This window comes from Sprattus sprattus (genome assembly GCF_963457725.1).
Source record: "Sprattus sprattus genome assembly, chromosome: 2".
Classification (NCBI taxonomy): domain Eukaryota; kingdom Metazoa; phylum Chordata; class Actinopteri; order Clupeiformes; family Clupeidae; genus Sprattus; species Sprattus sprattus.
The window spans coordinates 59,433,016-59,458,056 of record NC_137921.1 but is presented as its reverse complement, the minus strand read 5'-3'; the positions used below and the strand labels follow the sequence as shown (position 1 = coordinate 59,458,056).

The following is a 25,041-nucleotide window of genomic DNA, read 5'->3' as shown; positions in this document are numbered from 1 at the left end:
AGAATGTCTTGGTACATTTTCCCATTTATCCTTCCTTCAATTATGTGAAGTTTTACAGTACCTGCTGAAAAGCAGCCCCACACCATGATGTTCCCACCTCCAAAATGTACTGTTGGTATTATGTTTTTAGGGTGATGTGCAGTGCCATTTGTCCTCCAAACATGATGTGTATCATGGCACCAAAGAGTTAAATGTTGCCCTTATCTGACCAGACTATTCTTCCAGTATTGTGTCCAAAGGTATCCAAATGTTGTGAAGCAAACTTTAAACAAGCTTCAACATGCAGTCTTGCGTGGTGGGTGTGCATACAGGCCATGGCGGTTGAGTGCATTACTTATTGTTTTCTTTGAAACAATTGTACCTGCTAATTTCAGGTCTTTCTGAAGCTCTCCACAAGTGGTCCTTGGCTCTTGGAAAACTCTTCTGATATTTCTTTTCACTCCTCTGTCAGAAATCTTGTGAGGAGCACCTTGTGGTGGCCAGTTTATGCTGAAATTATGTTCTTTCAACTTCCAGCCCCAAGAGTGCTCACTGTAAGGTGACCAGACGTTCCCAGTTTCCGGGACAGGCCCAGTTTTTCGTTTACAAAGATAAAAACTTTACACAGTGTTGGAGGTGTGTCTGAACTGAAAATGTCCCTGGATTTTGTTGCAGAAATATGGTCACCATAGCTTACTGGAACATTCAGAAGTTTAGAAATGCATCTGTAACAGAGAGCTCTTTGCTTTTACCCATCAAACGATGTTTCTTGTGTGACACCTTGGTAATGAGACACCTTTTTATAGGCCATCAGTTGGGACCTGGCTTTCCATGCCTTTTTGCACTTCCCTTTCTTCATGTGTTCAATACTTTTTCCCTGTGTCATTTCACATTATTACACAAAACGTAATTTTTGAATGAAGTTTCTTTGTATGTATTACTTGGGTTGTTACCAACATCTGGTGAAAATGTCATGTCTATAGCACCTTTGGATATATATTTACTGAAGAAATAGTGACGTGTTCAATAACCTACTTATTTTACCCGCTGTATGCTGCCATTTTGGAAATTCAAACCACCTCAATTGCTAAGTTTAATTATATCCCTTAGCCTACTGAAATTTAAATCAGAGTTTAAAGTAGTGGTGCAACAGGATTCAAATTCATCCAGGTTTACTTTGAAAACTGAAATCAAGGTTGAAAAGGATATTTTAAATGTAAACCTGATAGTTTTTAAACTAGGTTTATAGTTTATGCAACTGAATTCATAGATTAACCTTGATTTTATACGTAAAGCTTAGTCCTTGTTGGTGCAAACCATGTAAGTCAGTTTTTATTTATTTATTTATTTTACTTCTGTTAAGCATATTGGTAGTAACATCTTTACGTTTGCGAGACAAGTTAGTTAGTTAGTTAGTTACAAAAGACCGACTGACTACCCTTAACCAAACGGTTTCCCTGGATTTTCTAAAGATGTTATTTCGCATACACTTTATTTTTGCCTATTTTTTGTAAAACAATTCAATCTTTTCGGGGACCAGGACGTGTTAAAATGAAAACACTAAAAACTACAAACATCCGGTCGACTTCCACAGAGAACCAAACAATCATGTGTAGCGGTGTGTGACAGACATTTGCACCAATTGGAAATAGGAAGGTGGGAAATTAGGCTCATGTGTCAAGTTTACCGGAAATACCGCCTTCTTACCCCCAGCTCCGTTTCAATTCAACTCACACTTGATATTTCTATAGCTAAGTTACGTTACCTAGCGCTGGAACGTTTAGTATTGAGCTGGGCTTTCTAAAACACATAAACTGAGCATAGTGAGAAACAAAAGGCGTGAAAGGAGAACGACATGCCGCACAATTTCCGGCCTGGCGACCTAGTTTTCGCCAAAATGAAGGGGTACCCCCACTGGCCTGCCCGGGTAAGAAAGCATAGCGATGCTATGGGATTCAGGGGTTCATGCTTGGGTTTTCTGGCACGTTGTTGTTAGACTGTTGGCTGTGTTTTTTATTTGTCTCCCTGCTGGTTAGAGTTACTGTAATGAAATGTACATAACAAATTAACAAATCAAAATAAGAATTTTCCTGTTGTTATTGCTAAGATATCGGTTGTTAGCTAGCTAGCTGCAAACGTTTTCTACTGTGTGTTCTACTGTGCTTGTTACACAGAGCTTGCGTTGGAGGTCCAGTCAAACCAAGTTTCCAACTTTTCAATCCTGCGAGATAGCGTTGCTTTTTGATTTTCCATTCCATGCAGTCGACTTGTAGCAGTTATACTATCATGTGATGCTACAGTTGCGCAAAGCCTTTGTGAGACAGGTTAATCAACAAATTAAAGGTAGAGTTCGCGAATCTGGCGAAAGGTTGTTGATATTCGACCTTAACGGCCAATCAGATTATACCCCTTCGTTCTGTGCTCCTAAAGCAACGTGTTATTGGCTGGAGTAGTGTATAGCTTGGTCCAAGCCAATATGATAGTTTCCCATTTACAGAGCCAGACCTGTGTACGAACGCTGACGTTTTTACACTAAACGTAATGGAGCTGTGTCTCTTAGTTTAGGAGTGCTGCAAGTCATGCTATATACTTTGATGAATATCACGTCAGATGAGATGCATTTGAAACAGTAGAGACTGTATTTGTTAAAGGCAGAGTGGAAACATTCTTTGTTACATTTTTTGAAATCCTCTTTACATCCCGATAGCAATGAATAAGTAAATGCTCTGACAACAAAAATAAATCCATCATCTGTGGTAGCTGCAGGGCTGTAAAAAGCCTGTCCAATCTTTTCATTTGTCCTGGATGAAATGATTGGATGGCCTACCTGCCTGTCTACTTCCCTACCTGCTCTTACTCTGACCGGTGTCTTCCACAAGGCTAGGAAGAGGTATTGCTATACAAAAGCAAGCAGGCTAGTGTCACTATAATGGCAGAGAACGGGCAGTTCAAATTTCCAGTTCCACCTGTGCCTAGGCTTTCTCCAAGTCTGCTAATAGACACACACACACCCAGCTTGGGGTGCCCTGATCACATTCAGAGTTACAGCACAGACTACAGGCCTGGAAGGACAGGGCAGATGGCTCTACACCAACACATCACTGACATTAGGGGCTCATTCAATGGATGTAATATACAGTATAACGGCATAGATCATATCACTGACATTAGTAGCTCACTCAATGGATAGAATAAACAGTATTACGGCAAAGATCACATAACACCAGGAGCTCACTCAACGGATAGAAGTAGTAGGGCTGTGTACCGAAAGGCCTCCATATTTACATATTAACAAATTCTGTGACACAAACTAAAAAGCACAGTCTGATACGTGGGTTAAGAGAGTTAATTTGGGTTAAGTCACCCAACCGGCCACTCAGCCAAAGAAGCCTGTGGGCAGCAGAGGAGAATTAGGATGAAAGGGTCTGAAACCAAACCTAGTCCTTCAGTAAACACACCAACCACAGGGAGAGAAAGCCAGGCAGTTAAACCTTAGGAGATCAGGAGGTAACGATAGAGACAGTTGATGGAGTTGGAAGAGGCTGAAAAATTATGACATTATTGCTGTATTTCTGTTGGACATATAATTATCTAATTAACAGCATGTTCCCACCTGGTATTATTATGTATCTTTGGTGATCTGATCAAAGGTGGACAGCTCTAAGTAAGTCAGTTCACACCTGGCATTAGAATGCGTCACTGCATGCGTCTGAAATGACCACTTTAGAGCTTACTTCCCCAAGCTATATGCAAATAAACACTTCCATTTTCATTATAACATAAGGAACAGATAGTAGACAATCGTATGACAAATTAATAAGTAGGTTAACAATGTAGGTAAACTAATGTTATTCAAAGAAGATTATAGCCTTTACCTATGTGTTCCAGGCACACCAAATTGCCCAAGATGTTTGATGCACTTGTGATGTAGGCTCTCTAGTTCAAGTTCAAGAGCAAAGTACTTTATTGTCGTTGTCACAAAAGCAACGAGACAGATGAGGTAGCATCAGACAGCTAAAAAATGTAAGGTGCCGTGCACACTAACTGCCACAGCTAAATAATAATAAATAGCAATTATTACATAGATAAATAAATATCCCTGATTTAAAAAAAGCAATATATATATATAGGCTATATATAGGCTATATATTTTGAGGTGCATCAATAAGTGCAGGGTAGAGTGTTAGAGTGCAGTCCATGAGTCCATAAAGTCATATTTGTGTGTGAGTGTTGGGGCGGGGTGAGGTGGGGGGAGGTTATTGGTGGAGCTGTTTAGAAGCCTTATTGCATGCAGATAGAAGCTCTTTGCCATTCTGGAGGTGCGTGCATTGGTGGATCTGAACCTTTTCCCTGACGGGAGGAACAGGTGATGGGAAGGGTCAGTAAGGATGCAAGGTTAACTCTGCAGGCAAGGGGAGGTGGAGATGGAATGGATTGTAGAAGTTGATCTGTAGTCTCTAAGGGAGGTGTTCTTTCCTCAGCTTCCGAAGGTAGAAGAGGCGTTGCTGGGCTTTCCCTATGACAGAAGCTGTGTTGGCGTGCCAGGACAGCTCCTCTGTCATCGTTGGGCCCAGACACTTCAAAGAGAAAGCGTTAGGCTCCAAAACTTAGAAGGTACCTTTATGGTATCTCTGTTTTTATATTTTTGAAAAGCACAATTTTTTTTTTTTAATATGATGCTGTTGGTGCATGAATGAGTACATATATCCATACTTGTACAATTTCATGGGTTTTCACGGATGGGTGTCCAAGGACAGAGCCCTGGGGAACACCATAACTTACTCTGGTTTGATTGGATAACTTATGAACATGACATGAACAAATTAGTATTGATCAGAAAGGTAATGGTAAATGGACTGCATTTATATAGCACTTTTCTACTAATAGAGCACTCAAAGAACAGATGAATGCCATTCATACACCGATGGCAGAGGCTACTATCTAGGTTGCCAACCTGCACATCGTAAGCAGTTGGGGGTTCAGTGTCTTGCTCAAGGTCTAGAAGAACCAGTATTGAAGTGCAGCCATGATCAGATGCGATTAGAAGGTCATTCAGAACTTTGACTAAGGCTCTTTCAGTGCTCTTATGGGTTCTAAAGCCAGATTGGAAATCTTCTTCGATATAGTTCTTATCTAGTAAGTTGCGTAGCTATTACTTTTTCAAGTATTTTTGACAAGGGAGGTTAGATATGGGCCTATAGTTAGCCAGATTATCAGGATCAAGGTTTGGTTTTTTGAAAGGTGGTTTGATTACTGCTATTTTGAATGATTCTGGAACAGATCCTGAAATTAGTGTATTGTTCATTACTTTAAGTAGTGTCTCACTTAATAAGGGTAGTGCGTGTTAAAGTAGTTTTGTGGAAATAGGGTCTAATCGAGGATTGATGATTGATGTCGTTGTTGTGTTTTTTTTTGTTGGTCTAGAAATGGTGAAGAGATTGGGTTGTTTTCATTTCTTCAATCAATGAATGAATAGTGAGCTGATTTCATATCAGAAAGAGGACTATCCTTATGTAGTAAGAGCTGAGAGCCGTGCGGTTGGTAGTTTTGACATGAACTTTGCTGTTAGATAGACAACGGCTGTAGGACTATTAATTCCGATTCTGCGAGTTCTTACTGCATAATGTAATAAGACGATGATCTGAAAGGGCAGTATTTTGAGGTAGAACTATAGGGTGGTATGATGTGGCTGTGGGAATGAGTTGGTGTGTTTACATGTTGGGTAAACCCATTAGAGTCTATTAGTGATTGGAATGCGATTGTAAAGCTATTATTTTCCTTGTCCATGTGGATATTAAAATCTCCCACTACAAGGATTTTTATCAGAGTTTATAACCAAGGTGGATAGGATTTTTGACAGAGGTTTAGCCACATTTATGTTGATGTTTACATGAAAACATAACACTGTTAAAACACTGCCAAGTTTTGCTTTCACAAACAGAAAACACAGCCAATAACCCGCGTCATAGTTTTTTGTGCAGAAAATAGCTCTTGTGAGTGAGTTAACGTGAAAATTAGCTTTTTTGAACGTCCTACAAAGACCAATAATTCAATGTTACATATCTCTGCAAATAAAAGTGTCATACAATCCATTTATATTTCATTGATCTAGCTATGTCTGATCAATTTAGAGAACGATAGGGCTGGTGCCAGTTATAAACCAACAATTCTCAGTGACAGCCATACGTTACTGGAGAGTTAGCTAGTCAGAACAAATAGGAGGATACTAATATTACTATTTGTAATACGTTTTTATTTTGACTTTTCTTACATCAACATGGTCGTCACTGTCATGCACACCTGATGAGTTGTCATCGATGGTGCACAATAATACGGTCTCATCCAGTGAGAACAGACGCGGATGTCTCTGATTGCTAGCCATAACTGCAGGAGACACTGTAATCCTCAGGCGATCTGTCAGTAGCGAAGTGTAGATAAGTAATACTTCAGAAAAGTCAATGACCGCATACCCAGTTTTCGGTTTCAAAATAATAGTATGTTGTTCATGTATCCTCTGGCAGGGTATTATTTCATGAACCAATGTTGCAGTATAAAAATTGTGTCTTTAAAATATTGCGTGGTACAAACCATCCAGTGAGGGTAGTCCTGTCCTTCCAGGCCCACCTCCAAGGGTTTGAGCTGTGAACAGTGGAGTTCTCCATGGTACTAACCATCCAGTGAGAGTAGTTCTGTCCATCCAGGCCCACCTCTAAGGGTTTGAGCTGTGAATAGGGGATCTCTCCGTGGTGCTGAAGGTGTGTCCTCTGCTCTGTGGGGAGTCAATGACAGGTCAAGACATCACATCACAGTACCTTTTAACAGGTTTCAAACTATCGGAATACTGATAGAGCTTTAGGGATAACAATAAGATACTGTGGCATTCTCTATTCTAACCCAAATGCTGTAGGATCAGCTGAGAACCAGTGCATGGCAGCTTTAATCTGGGCTGCCCAATTATGTAAAAGAACATGTGACAAAACTGAATATGCTTTGTGGGACTACTTTATTTATTCTAGATTCTGTTGATTCAGTGACTTGAACATGTTAACTTGGTAAGCTATAATTCCTTTTGCTGTATTTGCCACGTACAGTAGAATACATAAAACAGTAGAATGCAGTTTTCTACTATTACCTAGATTATCAACACTGGTCTACCTGTCAGGCTTCCTTCGCTGCCTCTTTCATAGGAAGGAAGTTGTGCTGTTTGTCGTTACCAGGCAGAGTTAACTTAACTTAGCTTGTGCGCTTAAATAAATATGGTAGCTTTCCCCAAATAAGACAGACCTCTACTTGCAGGGATCCTCATCTGTGCACTGTAGCCTTCAGGAGTTCATGTTGACTTGCAACGTTGGTGGTATTTTTTATTATTATTATTACTCTTAATACCTCATTGCCCTTGATGTTTAACCCCTAGATTGAGGATGTGGCTGATGGAGCAGTAAAACCTCCACCAAACAAGATCCCAATCTTCTTCTTCGGGACTCATGAAACGTGAGTAAGATTACTGTGCATTGCCTGAAATTATAGATGAAATGTGAAAATAAGCTTGATATCCAAGTTGTTCCATATTCCATTTTGCTCAAAGGTTTTTAAGCCAAATTCAGACACAAATTCACAATTTAACTTGTTGAGTATTGTTTAGGTCACCATATTTTTTTGGTTCATTGGTGTATTTATGGTTCATTGGTTTATTTTTGTAGAAGATAGATTCAATCTACAATCAAAGTAGTTGAGTTTTCATGCAGTCTGAATTCAGATTTCAGTGTACCATCATTTTTACAGTAAAGGGACTTTACAAATAAATTGCACTTTGGAACTTTGGTAAAGGTCTAAAATGATACAAGATACAAGTGTGAAATGTACATGTTTGCAATTATGACACTCTGAAATGGGTAAGGATGAAAGTGTTTCTTCTTCTGCTTATATGACGCGTCGACAATACAATTCAACGTAAAAAAAGTTCTAAAGCAGTCTTAATGGAAAATAAACCATGTTGGTCAGTGTCTATGAAGAGGACTGAACTTTAAATAATCACTCTTTTTCCAGAGCCTTCCTGGCACCAAAGGACCTGTTTGCATTTGAGAAGTACGGTGAACGTTTTGGTAAGCCTAACAAACGGAAAGGCTTCAATGAGGGATTGTGGGAGATCCAGAACAATCCTCATGCCTCCTACAGCACACCTGCTGTGAGTATTAACACTGGATTACACTTACTTCACAACATTATGTACACCACTGTGCAGGTTACAATCTCATGAATCAGAATGTATAAACTTGTCATGTTATAGCTAGCCCAGTATATGATTTCAAGTCACGGTAAGTGTACCACTCAACATGAGCTTTGGTCCCATTTTTCATAAACTGAAATGAAACATTTAAGAATGTATCCATGCTCATAAAGCTCATTTCTCTTACATTCTGTGCAAAAATATGTCTGTAGCTAGTCATGTGAAATTGATAGAATACTGCCTGTTGCCTTAACTCCGGTTCATTGCTTGAATTGGGAAAATAGGCAACTTTAGAAAATAATCATTACCAGATGCAACAAGCAGATACAAGCAACACCGGCCCCAAGTGTGTCAGTGACATTTCTGAAGTCAGCTTTTGTTATTTTAGGAAGTCTTGTGATTTTCTGAACTATTTGCAATTATCCAAGTTGTTGATCCCATTTAACTCCAAACACTGGGATGAACAATTTTACATTTTGAAAAGTATACATTTTATTTATTTATTTCATTTACATTTTTATACTGCATTTATACATGCAGATATTGTCTTTCCCAGTGTCTCAATGGTAAAGTGTTAGGTCTTGTCTCAATCTTTGAACAGCAATACACAAAGTTGTTATGCCAGAACCTACTTTTGCCACTGCAGCTTACAGTCACGAATGCCTCTTTGACAAGCATTGAATGTTCGTGAAGATGCTTAACTAATTCCAATTTTCCCAATTTCTAAATCCAACTCCTAATCTTCAATTTCAAGTCTTCAATATGCTTATCAGTTTGTGAAAAACATACATAAAATAACATAACTGTGAAACTTATGTAATGTTTAGTTAATTGGTTGTTTTTTTACTTGCACACACATGCTAAGACTTTGATGATGAATCAGAAGGTAAGTTTTTCGTCTCATTTAGAAATACAGATGTCTAATGGTAATGAGTACTGTCTAATCGTCTCTTGATCACAGCCTGCAAGCTCATCGGACACAGAAGACAATGAAGCTGGGGCGAAAAGTGATGCTGAGGAGGATCAGCCAGCGGTTGTGCCATGGCATACTGAGACTGGCAGTGAAGATTCCGACTCGGGCAGTGAGGATCAAGGAAAAGCAGGACTGAAGCGGAAGATGCCTGCTCCTAAGGTAATGAGGGGCATATATCCATGGTCATACATCTCTGGCTTTCAGCACATCTCCAGTCACTAATGTGCTGAATTGACCTATCGCTAAGCCCCGCCCCCCTTAGTTACTGTTGCTAACTCGGACAACTTATCAGCGCTGACTAGAGTTTACAAGGGCAGCTATCAGTGTCAAAACTATATCCCAAAGAGGCTCTAGACAACTTTTGGAGACAAAAGGACCTGATTTCGTCTAGAAGCCTTCAAAAGGGACTTCATTATTCAATTGAGGGATATGTATACAATTTAAAACTCAACATGGTGGATAACAAGCTTACATTTGAGGCGAGAATTTACAGAGCTCAATGCAAGAGGGAAAAGCCTCATCTCACGGTCATCGGGATTGCAGATAAATACATCCAATACCAGCATTGTTCATGCACCGCATGGGAAAGATACAATGAATTCACCTTCAGTTAATTTAGCTAATCTGAAGAGGCACTGGGATGTAGACCTAGTTTATTAACCTGCCCCTGACAGGACAGTGTCCTAACCATATGGTCCTAACTGTCTAGCTTGTTATTGTAACGGTGTTAATTACCGGCATGCGTGTGTTTCGTTCACCTTGTCATGTTAATCTATTATTAAACCTATATATACTTGTGCATATCGTTTGTTGAATAGAATTGCCGATTTTTTACAAACTTTTTTTTTGTCCCATAACTGACAAAGCTACGCTAGCGCAGCTAGTGAATAGCTAACGCCAGCGTTAGCGTTAGCTAGTTTGAACTAGAGGTAACTTGCCTAAGCGGTTGATATAGTCAGTGCATGTTCATATTTTTTGCAAAAGAATTTGACTGTTAAAATGCTTTAATACTGTCAAAGAGATGAATGGAATGAACAGTCTATAGAAATGTATGCCTCATGTTTCTAGCAACCTTCAGCAAAGAAGAAGAAGGCGCGAGGTTCATCCAGTGAGAAAGACAAACAGCATGGCAAGGGGACCACATCAGAATCTGAGCCCTCCCCAACATCAGACTCTGATTCAGGAAAAAGTAGTGACCAGGTACAATAACAACTTCAGCCATTACCATTCTTTCCACTCTTTTCTATATCAGTCTGATATACCTTGGTTGTTATCCATGATTTTTCACACACATCATCTGTGACGGCAGAATACACTAGCGAATGCCATCATGTCCATCATATTCTGAGTTGATTTCATTTATTCATACATTGATACCATTGTTACTTCTACTTGGTCTCTAATTTTCTTGAAACAAAGTAAAGCACAGTGTGTTTGGACACATGCATCTATTGATTGTCTTGTTAAAGTAGTATATTTGTTGAAGAATGACTATTGGTAGACAACTGCATTAGCACAGAATCACAGACAGTTTGGCAGTGCATTGATTACTGACATACATGGACATGGAGATTACCTCACAGGGATGACTGCAGTATGGCGTCAGTTTAGAGCCAAAACTCACACGCGCAATAAACGTCTATCCAAGCAACTTTCAGTTTTTCGCACGCTTGAATTTCGTCTGCGCACTTAATTTTAGCAGCTGCAAGAGGAAATGTAACCACTGCGAATGCAGAGACCGACATACTTGGTCTGCTTGCTTGAATTTATCATACGCTCGCGCAAAATCTGCTCGCTCGAATTCATACTTTTGGCACTGTGTGGGCGAGAACCAAAGGAGGACGGGCTCTTCTCTGATTGGTCCTGATTTGACAGATGGAGAAGCATATTCACGACTATCTTTTACCAAAGTTCATTGAGTACGGTAGCTACATATATCTTTGTATGGTGAAGACAAGGAGCCTTTACTTGCCAACTGTTGTAGCGAGCAGTGTTGAAGGCAGGGAAAACACCCTGATCATGGAATAAATTACATTAAAACATTGAAGTCAACTTTGAATACTCGGCAGCAAGAGCTAGGGTGTGTTCCATTTCTTAGATAGCTGTCTCAAGTACTTGATGTCTGGTCAGACAGGTGTCTGACGAGACATGAAGGTATGCCAAAAAAACTTTGATTTTCGATGATTTGGGACGGTCTATTCAAACAGCAAGTTTGAGTACTACAAAACCACATCATATAGAAACCCAAGTTTGAGTACTACAACACTACATCATATAGAAACCCAAGTTTGAGTACTACAACACCGCATCATATAGAAACCCAAGTTTGAGTACAACAACACAGCATCATATAGAAACCCAAGTTTGAGTACTACAACACCGCATCATATAGAAACCCAAGTTTGAGTACAACAACACAGCATCATATAGAAACCCAAGTTTGAGTACTACAACACTACATCATATAGAAACCCAAGTTTGAGTACTACAACACTACATCATAAAGAAACCCAAGTTTGAGTATTTCAACACCGCATCATATAGAAACCCAAGTTTGAGTACTACAAAACCACATCATATAGAAACCCAAGTTTGAGTACAACAACACAGCATCATATAGAAACCCCAAATGTGTCAGGTTTAAGAGGAGGTGTACTCATTTACACTGCAACAGTATGCTCCAATGATTACAAAGTTACCAGTGACCAAAGTGACTCGATAAGCAAAACTGGCATTTGTATTAAAGAGTGTCTTATAATCATTGAGAAGATTAACTGGTTGGTCATTGTTGCTGTGGATGCTCCTCAGGACTTCACACCAGAGAAGAAGGCAACTGGCAGAGGGGGGAGAAAGGCCACAGCAAGAGGAAAGAAGACGGTAAAGACTAAGATTCCAGACATCGTGTAACAAAGCAGCATTGTGTTAAATATTGTCTGTCATTGGACATTTGAAATGGAAGGTATTGGTACTTGACCAGTAACTGACTTGAAATGGCTTATTTTCGGCTCAACAGAAGCCTTCAACAGACTCTGATTCTGATTCAGGATCACAGTCTGAGCAGAAAGGAGGTAGATCTGACTCGGATGATTCTAAACCACGGCCTGCCATCTCTGGCTCTGAGTCACAGACTGGCTCCAAATCTGAGTCGGATTCTGATACCCCTGCTCCGAAAAAACGTCCCCCGGCTGCCAAGAAAGGTGAGTAATTGAGTGTGTTGCAGTTGTTAATGTAGCTGTCTATTCTAGTGTTGAGACTGTGCCCCAAGCGCTCCTATAATGGCCCAGTCTCCAAGAACAGCTCATCTATTCAAACTACTTGGTAGCAGGTCCTGTCCTGTCCATAAATCATATAATTACTAAATTGAAAAATCTGTTTTAAAAAAGCCAGGTGAAATATAGTTTTTCCATCTAATTTCAGCCCAAGGCTCTTACCGCAGGGTGTCATCACTATGAATGAAGGGCCATTACTGGAAGTTTTCCCATATTTACGGATACATTTTGCTTTTGTTAATTCCAATTTGATTTTTTTTCTGGAATTAGAAAAAAAAGTCCCTCCCAAAGCACAGGCCAGGAAACAGAAGCCTGTACCAGAGAAGGCTTCCTCCTCCTCCTCGGATAGTGACAGGTGAGCACACAGTGGCTGTTGGAAACCTTGCTAGGGGCTGTTGGGATTGTGCCTAAAACGACTGAATTTGCTGCATGAATTCTCAACAATTGTGGTTGAAATTGCTGTAATTTTTTGTTTTGTCTTTTTTTTGTTAGTTTTTTCAATTCCCGGAAGGAATTCCTTAAATTTGTGATCCCAAAAGAATCTTAGGAGAGTTTGTTGTGATTGCAGGTTTCTTTTTAAGAAATATTGTGGTATTAAGAGAAAATTGCAACCTGTAATCACAGGAAATCCTTGAATTAGCAAAATGGCAAGATTGCAAAATCCTGGAGGGACACGGAAAAATACTTTACTGAAAAAATTGTGACTCATTTTTAATTTGACAGTGACAGTGAAACAGACCACATCAGTGATTGGAAGAAACGAGATGAGGAGCGTCGGCATGAACTTGAAGAGCGGAGGAAAAAGGAGGAAGCGGAGGAGCTGAAGAGATTGAGAGACAGGGAGAAGGAGGAGGACAAGGAGGACAAGGAGAGAAAACGTGACAAAGAAAAGAGTGGGAAAAAGGACTCTAGCAGCAGCTCAGATGAGGGAGTAGATGACTTTCCCCTGAAGAAGAGTAAGAAACCACCCCCACCACCACGCCCTGCTCCCTCCGACTCTGACTCACCAGCACCCAGTGAGGTAGGTGACAGGCCCCATGATCTCTATTCATGATCACATGTGCTAAGTGCTAGTGTTTCTTAATGTGCAGATTGTTTCTCTCTTTCAGAAAGTTTTGTGACATACATACATTTATATCAGCAATGCAATTTACCATGCAATCAATACAGCTGTAATTGTTGGGTGTTACAGAAATATAGAACTGGGTGTGATATGATAATAATAGGCTATGGTAATTGATGTTGTGCCTCCTAATGACACTACCAAGGGGTAACATGTATAGACTAAAAGGAAGGGCCCTAAAATAGATCCTTGGTTGCTTTAACCACGTATTAAGTGAATTGGGATGCACCACAGCTCAATTGCAAATGTCCTAAGTTAAGGTCTGAAGGGTTTCTTTTATTTTATTTTTAATAAATGAACAAAACTAATTTTAATGCACACGTACTGTGCATTGTGTGTAGATTTATAATAAAAAAACAAATATTGAGTCTGAAACATGACAAATTGTGAAAAACCTTCAGAATGCATGGTATCTTTCAATAATATCATACAACAAGCAGCCTTAAAGCGTCATTTATGGTCGTCCATTTACGGAGACACGGAGAGCCCACGGAGACCCCAGGGCTATTTACCTTGTGGGTCTTTAGATTCCGCCAACTTGGCCAAATTATGTTCAATTCTTTGTAAAATGAGGGAATGAGCTGTTCCACTTTATGTGATCCTAACCACATCAGAGTGGCCATTGGTCAGCAGCGGTGGTGATTTCAGTGCATCTGTGTACAGGGCTGCTGTTTCTGTTTAAACATTCAAATGGATTTTTTTATATTATTGCATTTTGATTATTGCTTGGTTTATTCTACCAGCCCAAAAAAAAAAGCAAACGCCCAGACAACCAGAAGAAAGAGCGATGGAAGAAGGAAAAAGACGAAGAGAAGAAAGAAACCCACAGGAAGAAGAAAGTGCAGCCTGTAGTGGACAAACCAAAGTAACACATTTCAAATGCATTGGGGAAAGGGATTTGGTGGTAGATTATTGGCCTAATAATAGGCTAATTAAAGCATCACAAAGTTGGTTAAGCATAAATCTTTATATATCTGTCCCATGTGAAGTATGAGTAATGTCAGTGCCATTGAGAACTGTTTCGCCAGGTAAATGTGATGTATGGTCGCCACAATTTGGGCTATTTCCTTTCTGTGTTCATGAAGTTGCAAAGAGAACGGTGGAGAGATTTGAGTTCTGAATAAGACAATAAGGGAATGGCTAGTGGTATGGCATGGTGTGAGAAAGGGGTTTTGGAGTTGCCAGTGACTAGCTTGGTAGGGGATCTAATGTAGGGCAAGCGGAGTGATGACTGTTAAAAGTCGAAGAATTCAGTTGGGGGGGGAATCACTGATCCAGTTGTGAATGCAGGGTTGATGATTCATCAATGGTGATAGATTCCTGCTTGATTTTTTTCCAGGAGTAAGCAGGACAAAGCAAAGCATAAACCAAAACCAAAACCAGAGAAAAAAATTGAAAAGAAGAAAGGTGAGAATTTATGTTTTCTTTTTACAAAATACTGTTTATTGGGCATTCTCTTATTAGTAACAATTAGTTACGTTTATAGATTCATGATGGCTATACTGTTTATGACGATGTAATAACATTGAGTTGTCTTTCTCTGTTTGACAGAGCTATCCCCTGAGGAGAAGCTGCAAAAGCTCCACCAGGACATCAAATTCGCACTTAAAGTCGACAACCCTGTAAGTTATCCCCTTGTCTTAAAGTCGACAGCCCTGTAAGTTACCCCTTGTCTTAAAGGCACCCAGTGCAACTTTCGAGGCTTAAAAATAAACATTCAATTTCTAGTCTTTTTTACACGTAGTAAGTTTCAATAACTCCATACCATTACATATCGACATTCAAGGAGCAAAGATGAGACGTCGTTGTGTGGTGAGAACTGATAGAAAATCGATAACAACAACACCGGCGATTGTTGTTGTTTACGATTTTCTATCAGTTCTCACCACACAACGACGTCTCATCTTTGCTCCTTGAATGTCGATATGTAATGGTATGGAGTTATTGAAACTTACTACGTGTAAAAAAGACTGGAAATGTAATGTTTATTTTTCATTGAATGTTTACATAAAGTTGCACTGGGTGCCTTTAAAGTCGACAGCTCTGTAAGTTACCCCTTGTTCATTTGGCAATGCCTCCAGGCAGTCATTCTGGACAAAAATCTAAATGAATGGGGAAGACCGGAAATAGGTTAAATATAGGATGGTCAAAAAGACCTTAAAAGTATGTGGGTAGAATCCCTGTTTCCCCATCTGCCAGGAACGACTTTTTAATAGTCACTCAAATAAGCTAATGGCTAAAAAAGGCTTTTTGGGTTGATTTACTCACTGCACATGTGTAACCTGCACAGGTAAACTAGCACCGTTCTGTGCTGTACTTGGCCATGTTTGACCACACAGTCCCACACCGGGTCGGCCTTCCATCAGAACACAGGACTCCTAGTTTAGATTGTGTAGTTTGTTGTGTGCTGACCTAGCCTGGATACCAGCCCAAACCCCGCCCACAAACATTTTTGTCAGGGAGATTTGGTCTGGCTCTGGGTTAATTGGGAGAGAGTTTCATCGGTAGGATCAAACCGGACCAATCAAATTGGCAGGGCGGGCTTTATACGTTGATGGACAGATACCAACGCTTGAGTTGAATTAACCGGTAGATTCGAACTCCGACCAAGATGGCCGCGTCCCGGGTGCTTAGTGGGGAATATTTTATGTGAATTAAGCTATCTACACGACTTTTTAATGTCTACATTGACTCGGTTAGTTGTGCATGTGCAACACGAATGTTACAGAGTATTGTTTGTCTTAACTAAAGTTCTCTAGACCATTATTGTTATATCATTGCTAACGTGTACACAAAAAACCCATCGAAATAAACTGTAGCTTGTAGCCTTAATGCTAATTAATTAACGTGAGCAGGCATATCTCAACAGACATTGACAGTGCATTCATTTTGAAAGAGGAACAGAGAAACGCGATTAAGGCATTTGTCATTGAAAAGATGTTTTTGCCGTCCTTCCAAGGGATCAGGTAAAAGTTTAATCTATCAGATGGTAATAGGCTACTATGTTGCTCTGATTGGTTCTAGGTATCCAATTCAGCGAATAGGCATTTTCTTTCCTGGTTCGTTGAAACACGCCCCATAATCACAGTCCAAAGGTCCGGTATCAGACTCATATTCTGACTAGAATCATGAGTATGACATCGTCAGGCTAGTGCTGACCCCTTAGACAGATCAAATAAAGATCTTGAAGTGCATGTAAGACCTGCTCCACCTGCAGCAGTAGTCTCTCTTCCTGCCGCAGCTTACCCATAATGCATCTATGAACACTAAATACAATACAGGATTTAACATTGACATTTATCATCTCTGAACTGATTAATCCCATTTGACATGTTAGAGATCCTCCACATTTAGCATTAGTCATACCCAAATCAATCTTCCCTCAGCGGTTTGTCTCCTCCTATAATGTCTCTGGTACAGTTAGGCACAGCCAACCACTAAGGGCCTTTTTGCTTGGAGCTGTTAGGGTAGAGAGGTAGATATAGAAAAAGGGAAGGGGGAAAAGGGGGGTGGGGGTTGGAGGAAGGGAAGGGAGGGGCGAGAATGAAAAACATGGCTGATTTATTCATACACATGTCAGGATAAACGTGTTAGCATACATGTGGCAAATGTACACGATACATACAAAAATAAGAGCTCAGTTTGTTTTTTTTAGCTTTAACAGAAACAACTTGAAATACATAGTAAGAGTGACTGTGGCAAAGTTGTTAATGTCAGATTTAAATGCTGATTCCCCCATTCCTTTAGATAGGAGCCTGATCTTGTACGCTCAAAATAGCTGCCTGGAGGAGATACCAAAATGGCTGCTAAGTGGTGAAACACCCCACTAGAGCACCATCAATCAGTGCAATTGTTTTGTTGGCAGTGTAAAATTTGCTGGAACCAATATAATATTTGCTTTTTGGAGACCCAGGGCCAAGTTAGAGGGGGCACAGATGTTACTGTAAAAATGGTTTATAATTGAAACATGCTGGAGATACAATTCTGAAATGTGTTCCTGTACTTCAAAGTCTCTCTTTCTTCTTAAAGAAGCATTATGAAGTTGTAGTCTAACACTAGCTAGCTACCTAACTAAAAGGCATGCAAAAACCTTGCACCACCAACAGCCCAGTTGGCAAAATCTTGTTTAATGGGGGTTTTGGCGATATTGTTGGCAATGTCGTGCTGTGTAGGCATTTATTCCATTTTCCCGGAGTGTTCCGACCCGAACTCCATGGTGCACAGCCTGAATGACTAGTGTGTTCACCTGTCCTTCATAGAACCAGATTCCATCTAAATGAGTTTGAAGATGTTACCCGAAGAAGTTGCTCATAATAAAAACATGTCTCAGAAAGTGGCAAATTGTTGCATAGTGTTGCTTGAGGGTGTATTGGCCATTTAAGATGTTTTGCAATAAATGTGTGTCTTCTGTCTTATGGCAGGACATAAAACGTTGTCTGGAAGCACTGGCAGAACTTGAATCGGTACAGGTCACAAGCGCCATCCTACAGAAAAACTCTGATGTCATCGCTACACTTAAGAAGGTGAGCTGAAAGATACTGAATAATTCAATAATATGACATTTATTTTGGTGTACTTTCTTCCTGTTGCAAACAATGCTTCAAATGAAACTAAATATTTGTCCATATGAGATTCTCCCACAAATGAATGCAGTTTTTATGCAATGCTTTCCATCTGGTTATTTACTTGGGATTATGCATGAGGAAAATGAAAGATGGAGTGTGCAGTTTTACCTTTGAATTGTTGTCTTGATGCAAAATCAAATTTTCATTATTATCTGTCCATCCGTATTTTTTTGTATGGATTAATTTTTATATTTTCAAACACAAGAATGTGAATGGTGCTTGGAGAAGCAAAACTATTTGGACCAAAAGAAAGAATTCCACCCCCCTGAAATTCATCCCTATTTTTGCAATTAGAAAAGTTATTTATACAAATTTCCCCCATTTTTTTGGGTGAAAATATATATTATGTTCTTCTATATTGTCAAAGATAAAAAAGGTTCCATGCCACCTGCTTCATCAATTGGCCGCCTGATGAGTTATTTCTCTCTCCCTAAACCTAGCTTCTGCATTCTTGCTATTCTGGGAGATTCATAGAATTCAGCTTCACGTCCATGCATCATTCCTGTAAATGAGAAAATAGGCTAGGCTATCAATCAGAGTTCATCTCATGTGCTTTTGTGACATTGTTTAGTTGTGAAATAATGAGTCAAATATCTTCAATCCACACACCCATCTCCGACTGACTGGAATCAACCCTTACTTGCAGCGACTCTATAAAACATCAGTAACATTAAGTTACATCCAACACCGGCAAAAGTCAACTACATTTTGTCAACAAGCTTTAAAAGTAGTAGTAATGGTGAGATTTGATGGTGAGGTTTTAATTGTAGTAATGAAATGGTAATGACCAAGAAACGAAAGACTTTCAATTCAGTTAAATTGTATTTATATAGCACCAAAACAATGAAATTATCTCAAGGCAAGACAATTTTACCTTTGAGTAGCATGGATCCAACTAACATTCAGACACCAAATTCAAATTTCAGTGTCGAATGTTTGTATTTCCAACACAATAAACATGTACCCACTTTTTACTGAGCTGTAAAGTGCTACCAGAAAATGTGGTTTTATTTACTTGCCTTCTTAGAAGGATTGTTAGAGTCTGGAGCATTTCATTTTCAACATGCAACCAGTAGTTCAGTTATATATTTATTTATTTATAATGTTTATAGTCGCATATCTTATTTTGTGTATGGAAATGGACTATGTTCATAATAAAGATACTGTTTGGGGAAAATACATTTTGTAATCCTGAAAATGGTGATTGCTTTTGGGATGGGATTTAATACTTTTGCAAGGCATTGCAAATACAAACAAATTGCTAAAACCATATTGAGTGAATATTTGGATTTCATTTATGCACTTACCTACATTTACATCCCAAAATATCTTCATTTATCTTTCAGTGATATATTTGTATTTTTGTGTTCTGATGCCATGGGGTGATGTACTATAGTGGATGTGTAATATCAGTGCCCAGCAATGTTTTGTCTATTTCTTAAATTGTCTGACAGATTCGTCGGTACAAAGCCAGCGGGGCTGTAATGGAGAAAGCCAGTGAAGTATACAACAAATTGAAACTGCAGTTCTTAGGTAAATCTGAACCAACTGCCAAAAATCCACTGGAAAACCAGAACCCGGAGGATGGTGGAGCAGAGCCTCAACTTCAAGGTACTGTTTTCTTTGGACCAGTGTGTGATAAGTCTTCTGCCCATATTAATTTGAAGCAGTGTTTGATATGTCTTCTTTCATATTCATTTGGACCAGGGTTTGATATGTCTTCTGCTCATATTTATCTTGTGTAATTAAGACCCTTTTTACCCCTGAATGCCTATTATTTCACTTTCACAAGTAAATGTTCATGTATGTGACATTTAACATGTAGGATTGATGTAAACTTCAAAGCCTTTACAGTTAAATAAATCAACTATTCTTTAAAAAAGAATCTAATTTGAAACGTACATGTAATGCACAGTTCTCAGTGGGATTGTGTAATTATCCACCCCTTCATTACTAGCTCTGTTGACATTGTAACGACATGGTCATCATTGGTTTTGGTTTTCAAGAGGAGCAAGGAGAATGTCCACTGTGAACACAGATAGATAGATAGATGGATACTTTATTGATCCCAAGGGAAATGAAGGTCATCCAGTAGCTTATACACTTAAACACTTGACTTAACTCACAAACATACATACATGAATCACAATAAAAACAATACACATAGGGAGAACATGTACACAGGGAGTGGGCTGTTAACAGGTACAGGATAAATATGGCCTTATATAACAATGTGCATTAATTGTGACAGTGTTGAAAGTAGTGGAGAGTAGTGCAAGGAGTGCAAAGAGTGTTCATGTGCATGTGTGGATATTGCAAATAAAGTACTGTGCTTGTGTGTGTGAGGATAGTGCAGAGTGATATAAATAGTTAAGTAAAAGTAAAGTCTGTCCAAGGGGCTAGTATAGCCAGTAAAAGGATGGGCAGTGGGATGGAATATAGTGAGGTGAGAAGAGGAGGGCAGACTGAGGTAGACTCATGCAGAGAAGTCCATCTCCCTCCCCCTCCCCTTCTGCGTGGCGTTGTAAAGCTGTATGGCCCTGGGGACAAAGGACTTCCTCAGCCTGTCTGATGAGCATGACAGTGACAGGAGTCTGCCACTGAAAATGCTCCTCTGTCCATTGAAAGTACTGTACAGTGGGTGGTGGTCATTGTCCAAGATAGTCAGCAGCCTACTCAGGGTCCTTCTCTCCGCCACTGTTGTTAGGCAGTCCAGTTCGGTGCCAACAACAGCTCCTGCCTTTCTCACCAGCCTGCCTAGTCGCCCTGCATCCCTCTACTTTATGCTGCCTCCCCAGCACACCACAGCATAGAAAAGGACGCTGGCAACAACAGACTGGTAAAACATGAGCAGGAGTTTGTTGCAGACATTGAAGGACCTCAGCCTCCTGAGGAAGTAGAGTCGGCTCTGACCCTTCTTGTAGATGGCATCTATGTTGGCTGACCAGTCTAGTTTTTATGTCCAGATGAACGCCTAAGTACTTGTAGGTGCTGACCACCTCCACACTGACACCCTCTATGGAGATTGGTGTCAGAGGAGGCTGAGACCTCCTAAAATCCACCACCATCTCCTTGGTCTTGGAGGTGTTCAGAGTCAGGTGGTTAGGTTAGGTTAGGTTAGGTTTCTTTATTAGTCTCCACCAAGGAGAAATTTGTCTCGGAGACAGGGAGGTTGCAGCACCATAAGACACATAACACCAACACAGAAAACAAACAGAGTAAGAACAAGAGCCTGAAAACAGTGTACATGCTCAGAAGCATTGGATGTCCTGCCCCACTGCCCCTGACCCATTAAGTCCATTACACCCCCCCCCCACACACACAAACTCTTAGTCAGTACCCCCCCCCCCCCATCCTTCAACCATACCAACCAAAGCATTCACTCTGTAATAAATATCCAGTTTACAGTTTCCATTTTGTCCCACTCAATCTTTTGTTCCCCGTTTATTCAGTAATTTGATAGAATGAGGTATAAAGGAATGTTTGTAGCGGTTGTATTTACACCAAGGGAGTCTAAACCTCCTCCCAGACTTCAAATAAATATATTCCCCGTTTAGTGCATGATCACCATCTGATACAATGGCATTTGCCTGACTGATAGTGGCCTGCTCAAAGAGCTCCTGCGGGTTAAGGGGGGGCATTACCCCCATAATCCTACCTGCTGTTTTAATTAGGCTTGATATTTCTGCCCTGTGTTTAACTGTGAGATTGCCAAACCAGCAGGTAATCCCATAACGGAGAACAGACTCTATCGTGGCTCTATAGAAGATCAACATGATGTTTTTACATACTCCAAAGACTAAGTCTGCGCAAAAAATGGAGACGCTGGTGTATCCTGGCACAGACATTGGTCACCTGGGTGCGCCAGCTAAGATCACTGTCTATATGTACCCCCAGGTACTTAAAAGTTCTCACCTGTTCAATGGCCTGGCCATTACAGCCACTGTACCCTGGCCACAGAGGGATTTGGGGTCTAACACCATCTCTACTGTTTTCTTTGTGTTGATATGTAGGAAGTGTGAGTCACACCAATTAAAAAACGTATCTATCGCTGTCTGGTGAATGTTTACATTATCATGTTTAGTGAGCAGACTAAGAATAACAGTATCGTCTGAGAATTTAATTATATGCTGATTTGGTCCAGAACTGACACAATCGTTAGTGTATAATGTGAACAAAAATGGTGAGCTGACGCAGCCTGGGTTATGCCTACACCACTGCACAAAGTTGTCCACCAGGCTCCTGTACTCACCCCCCTGTCCATCCAGATACGCAGTCTTTCAGCCTGACAAACTGTGGCCTTTCTGTCAGGAAGTCAGTGACTCAGGAAACAAGGTGGGCGTTCACACCCATCTGCACGAGCATGTCACTCAGACAGAGGGGCTGGATGGTGTTGAAGGCACTGGAGAACATGATTCTCACAGCACCTTTCCCCTTGTCCAGATGAGAGTGTGCCCTGTGCATTAGGTAGACGATGGCATCTTCCACGCCCACCTTCTCCTGGTAGGCAAACTGCAGGGGGTCAAGTGCATGGCGTACCTGGGGTCTGATGTGCAGTAGCAGCCGTTCCATGGTCTTACAGATGTGGGATGTTAGAGCGACTGGCCTGTAGTCATACAGCTCCCTGGGGTGTGACTTATTTGGAACAGGGATGAGGCAGGATGTTTTCCACAGAGAAGGGACCTTCCCCTGTTGGAGGCTCAGGTTGAAGAGATGCTGCAGAGGCTCACCCAGTTCCACAGCGCATGCCTTGAGAAGTCTTGGACAGACTCCATCAGTGCCAACTGCCTTCCTGCAACATGCTAGTCAGGTTCAGACATAGTGACATGCTAGTCAGGTTGGAGGTGTAATGATGCTTTTGTTTTTGTCCAAAGTGACTTAGAAAAGCATTCTGTTTTAGTCGGGAATAGAACCCAGCGGTGCTAACCACTGTACCACCAGTGCTGTGTTACCATTTCATCTTTGATATCAGCCAGATAAGTTAATGGCATGGCCTGCAAGGCAGGCTCTGGCAAGCAGCCAGGTATGTAAATGTAATGGCGCGGTTGAAATGCCATTATAAAATCTTCGTATGCCTGCGGCGTAACTAGTGAACAGCTGGCAGAGTAAGTGATGTCACTATAGGTTATGTTCCACTGTTTATTTCAATGGGGGAAAAAAGGAATGAAAAACAACAATAACCGAGGAATGACAGGGGACACTACACGGGATCAGGACAGATGTGCCAAAGTTGAAGGGATGTCTATATCACAGAAGCGCCAAAACGGGTGGAATAATATAGATCAAACTTTTCTTCTGTTTATGCAGTCACACTAATGAGTCCTAACACACTCATCTCTCTTATCTCCCAGATCTAAAACCAGTGAATGGGGAGTCAGAATCTCCAGAAAAGAACCTAGAATGTCCCCCTGAATCTCCACCTGCTGAAGAAAGCCCTGAGCCCAAGCTCGTCATCTCTAGCAGGTACCATATCACTCGTTCAGTTGGTATTTTTGAATCTCTTCAAAATAGGAAAAGAAGAATATCCCACAAGAATTGTCAAGTGTTCTTTAGACTGGGTAAAGAATTGTCAATATATGTGCAGCTTTTCTTCACATATCTGATGGCATATTCTCTTGTTTTGTTATAGAGCGGAATCAGAAGATTTGACTGAGAAACATGTTCCCTGTGACGTCACAAAGTCACATAGTCCTACTCCTAATGCACAGACTGCTGTACAAGAGAGCTGAAGGAGTCACGCCACTGGATGGCAGAAAACCAAGAAAAGTCATTGATGCATAAATCTGTACAGACCCCGTCAATATTCTTGTTTCCACCTTTTCCATAAGCATAATTGCCTTTCAGTCTTCTCTTGTCCAATGGTTTTCCTCCAGCATCCACCTGTGTTGTTTATGAAGTGAGAGAGATTAGAGATTGGGTTCTTAACACATTTAAGTCATCAGAAACAGGCAAAGACAACTTAGTTTGAATATTTACAGCATGCCAATTGTTAGGTGTCAATCATTGTTGTGTCTGAGTGTGTATTTTCATTTGAAATGACAATAATATGCTGTTCTACGGGGACAAGATGAAGAAACTTTTTTAATGGGACTAATGTAAGTTGTTTGAGCCATATTAGTTTTCTGAGTTATTTGTGTGGCAACACTTGTATAATAACTGTTAAATGTCATCTCTAACAGAATGCTGTATACATATTTTCTCTTGTCTGGTATACCCTCAATTTTTGCTTTCAATAACTTCATGAATCAAACTATTACACAAAGTCCATATAAATAAATACTTTTTAACTTGTAAAAAATATTCACATAAACAGTTTAGATAGTGTCACTTTCAAATATGATTGTAGTTCAAGTTGATGTATATCTGTGTTGTTTGGTTACAACCTTTTGTATTCCTAGTTGAATAAAAATAGAGTGTACATTATTTGTCTTGCATTTGACGAATAACAATTAATATTCTTGTGAGGCGTAATTCTCTCTGCTCTTCTTTTGAATGTAAAGAAATCAAGTTTGTTATATTCTATGTTTTTAGTCTATGTATATAATTTTAAATCCATTCATTTTAAGACCAGAGGAAATGCAATTTGGAAATATTAGTAGGCTTGTAGGTGGAACCTGACTTTAGGAATTTGTGGTGCACTGCCATCTGGTGGCCATTTGTGAATGTCTTCATTCAGACTCTTCTCTCTGCTTACATGCCAAAAGGCTGTATAAGAAGGATAGATGGCAAATAAGTGTATAACCATGTCAAATATGTTATAAAGATAGTTGGATTGGGCATGTTACCATATTAGTTCAAACACTGAGAAATGGCCACCCAAGATGAAAGGGAGTGTACATATATGT

General features: G+C 40.1%; 1 protein-coding gene across 1 annotated transcript; it reads left to right on the top strand.

Moving 5' to 3' along the window:
- The first annotated feature begins 1,725 nt into the window (after positions 1-1,725).
- Positions 1,726-24,594, top strand: hdgfl2 (HDGF like 2). Its single transcript, XM_080833372.1, has 16 exons — positions 1,726-1,906; positions 7,394-7,470; positions 8,026-8,164; positions 9,168-9,338; positions 10,248-10,379; positions 11,988-12,056; positions 12,193-12,376; positions 12,719-12,803; positions 13,172-13,469; positions 14,315-14,436; positions 14,911-14,978; positions 15,123-15,193; positions 17,993-18,094; positions 19,651-19,807; positions 23,548-23,659; positions 23,826-24,594. The coding sequence occupies exons 1-16, from the start codon at positions 1,835-1,837 to the stop codon at positions 23,923-23,925; spliced, it is 1,959 nt and encodes a 652-aa protein (XP_080689498.1). The 5' UTR covers positions 1,726-1,834; the 3' UTR covers positions 23,926-24,594.
- Positions 24,595-25,041: the final 447 nt, after the last annotated feature.

Excerpts from the sequence above, each read along its gene's own strand:
- hdgfl2 (XM_080833372.1), top strand. The coding sequence starts at position 1,835 with ATGCCGCACAATTTCCGGCCTGGCGACCTAGTTTTCGCCAAAATGAAG. Across the intron at positions 7,471-8,025 it reads TTCTTCGGGACTCATGAAAC|AGCCTTCCTGGCACCAAAGG; the intron begins GTGAGTAAGATT and ends CTCTTTTTCCAG. Across the intron at positions 23,660-23,825 it reads AAGCTCGTCATCTCTAGCAG|AGCGGAATCAGAAGATTTGA; the intron begins GTACCATATCAC and ends GTTTTGTTATAG.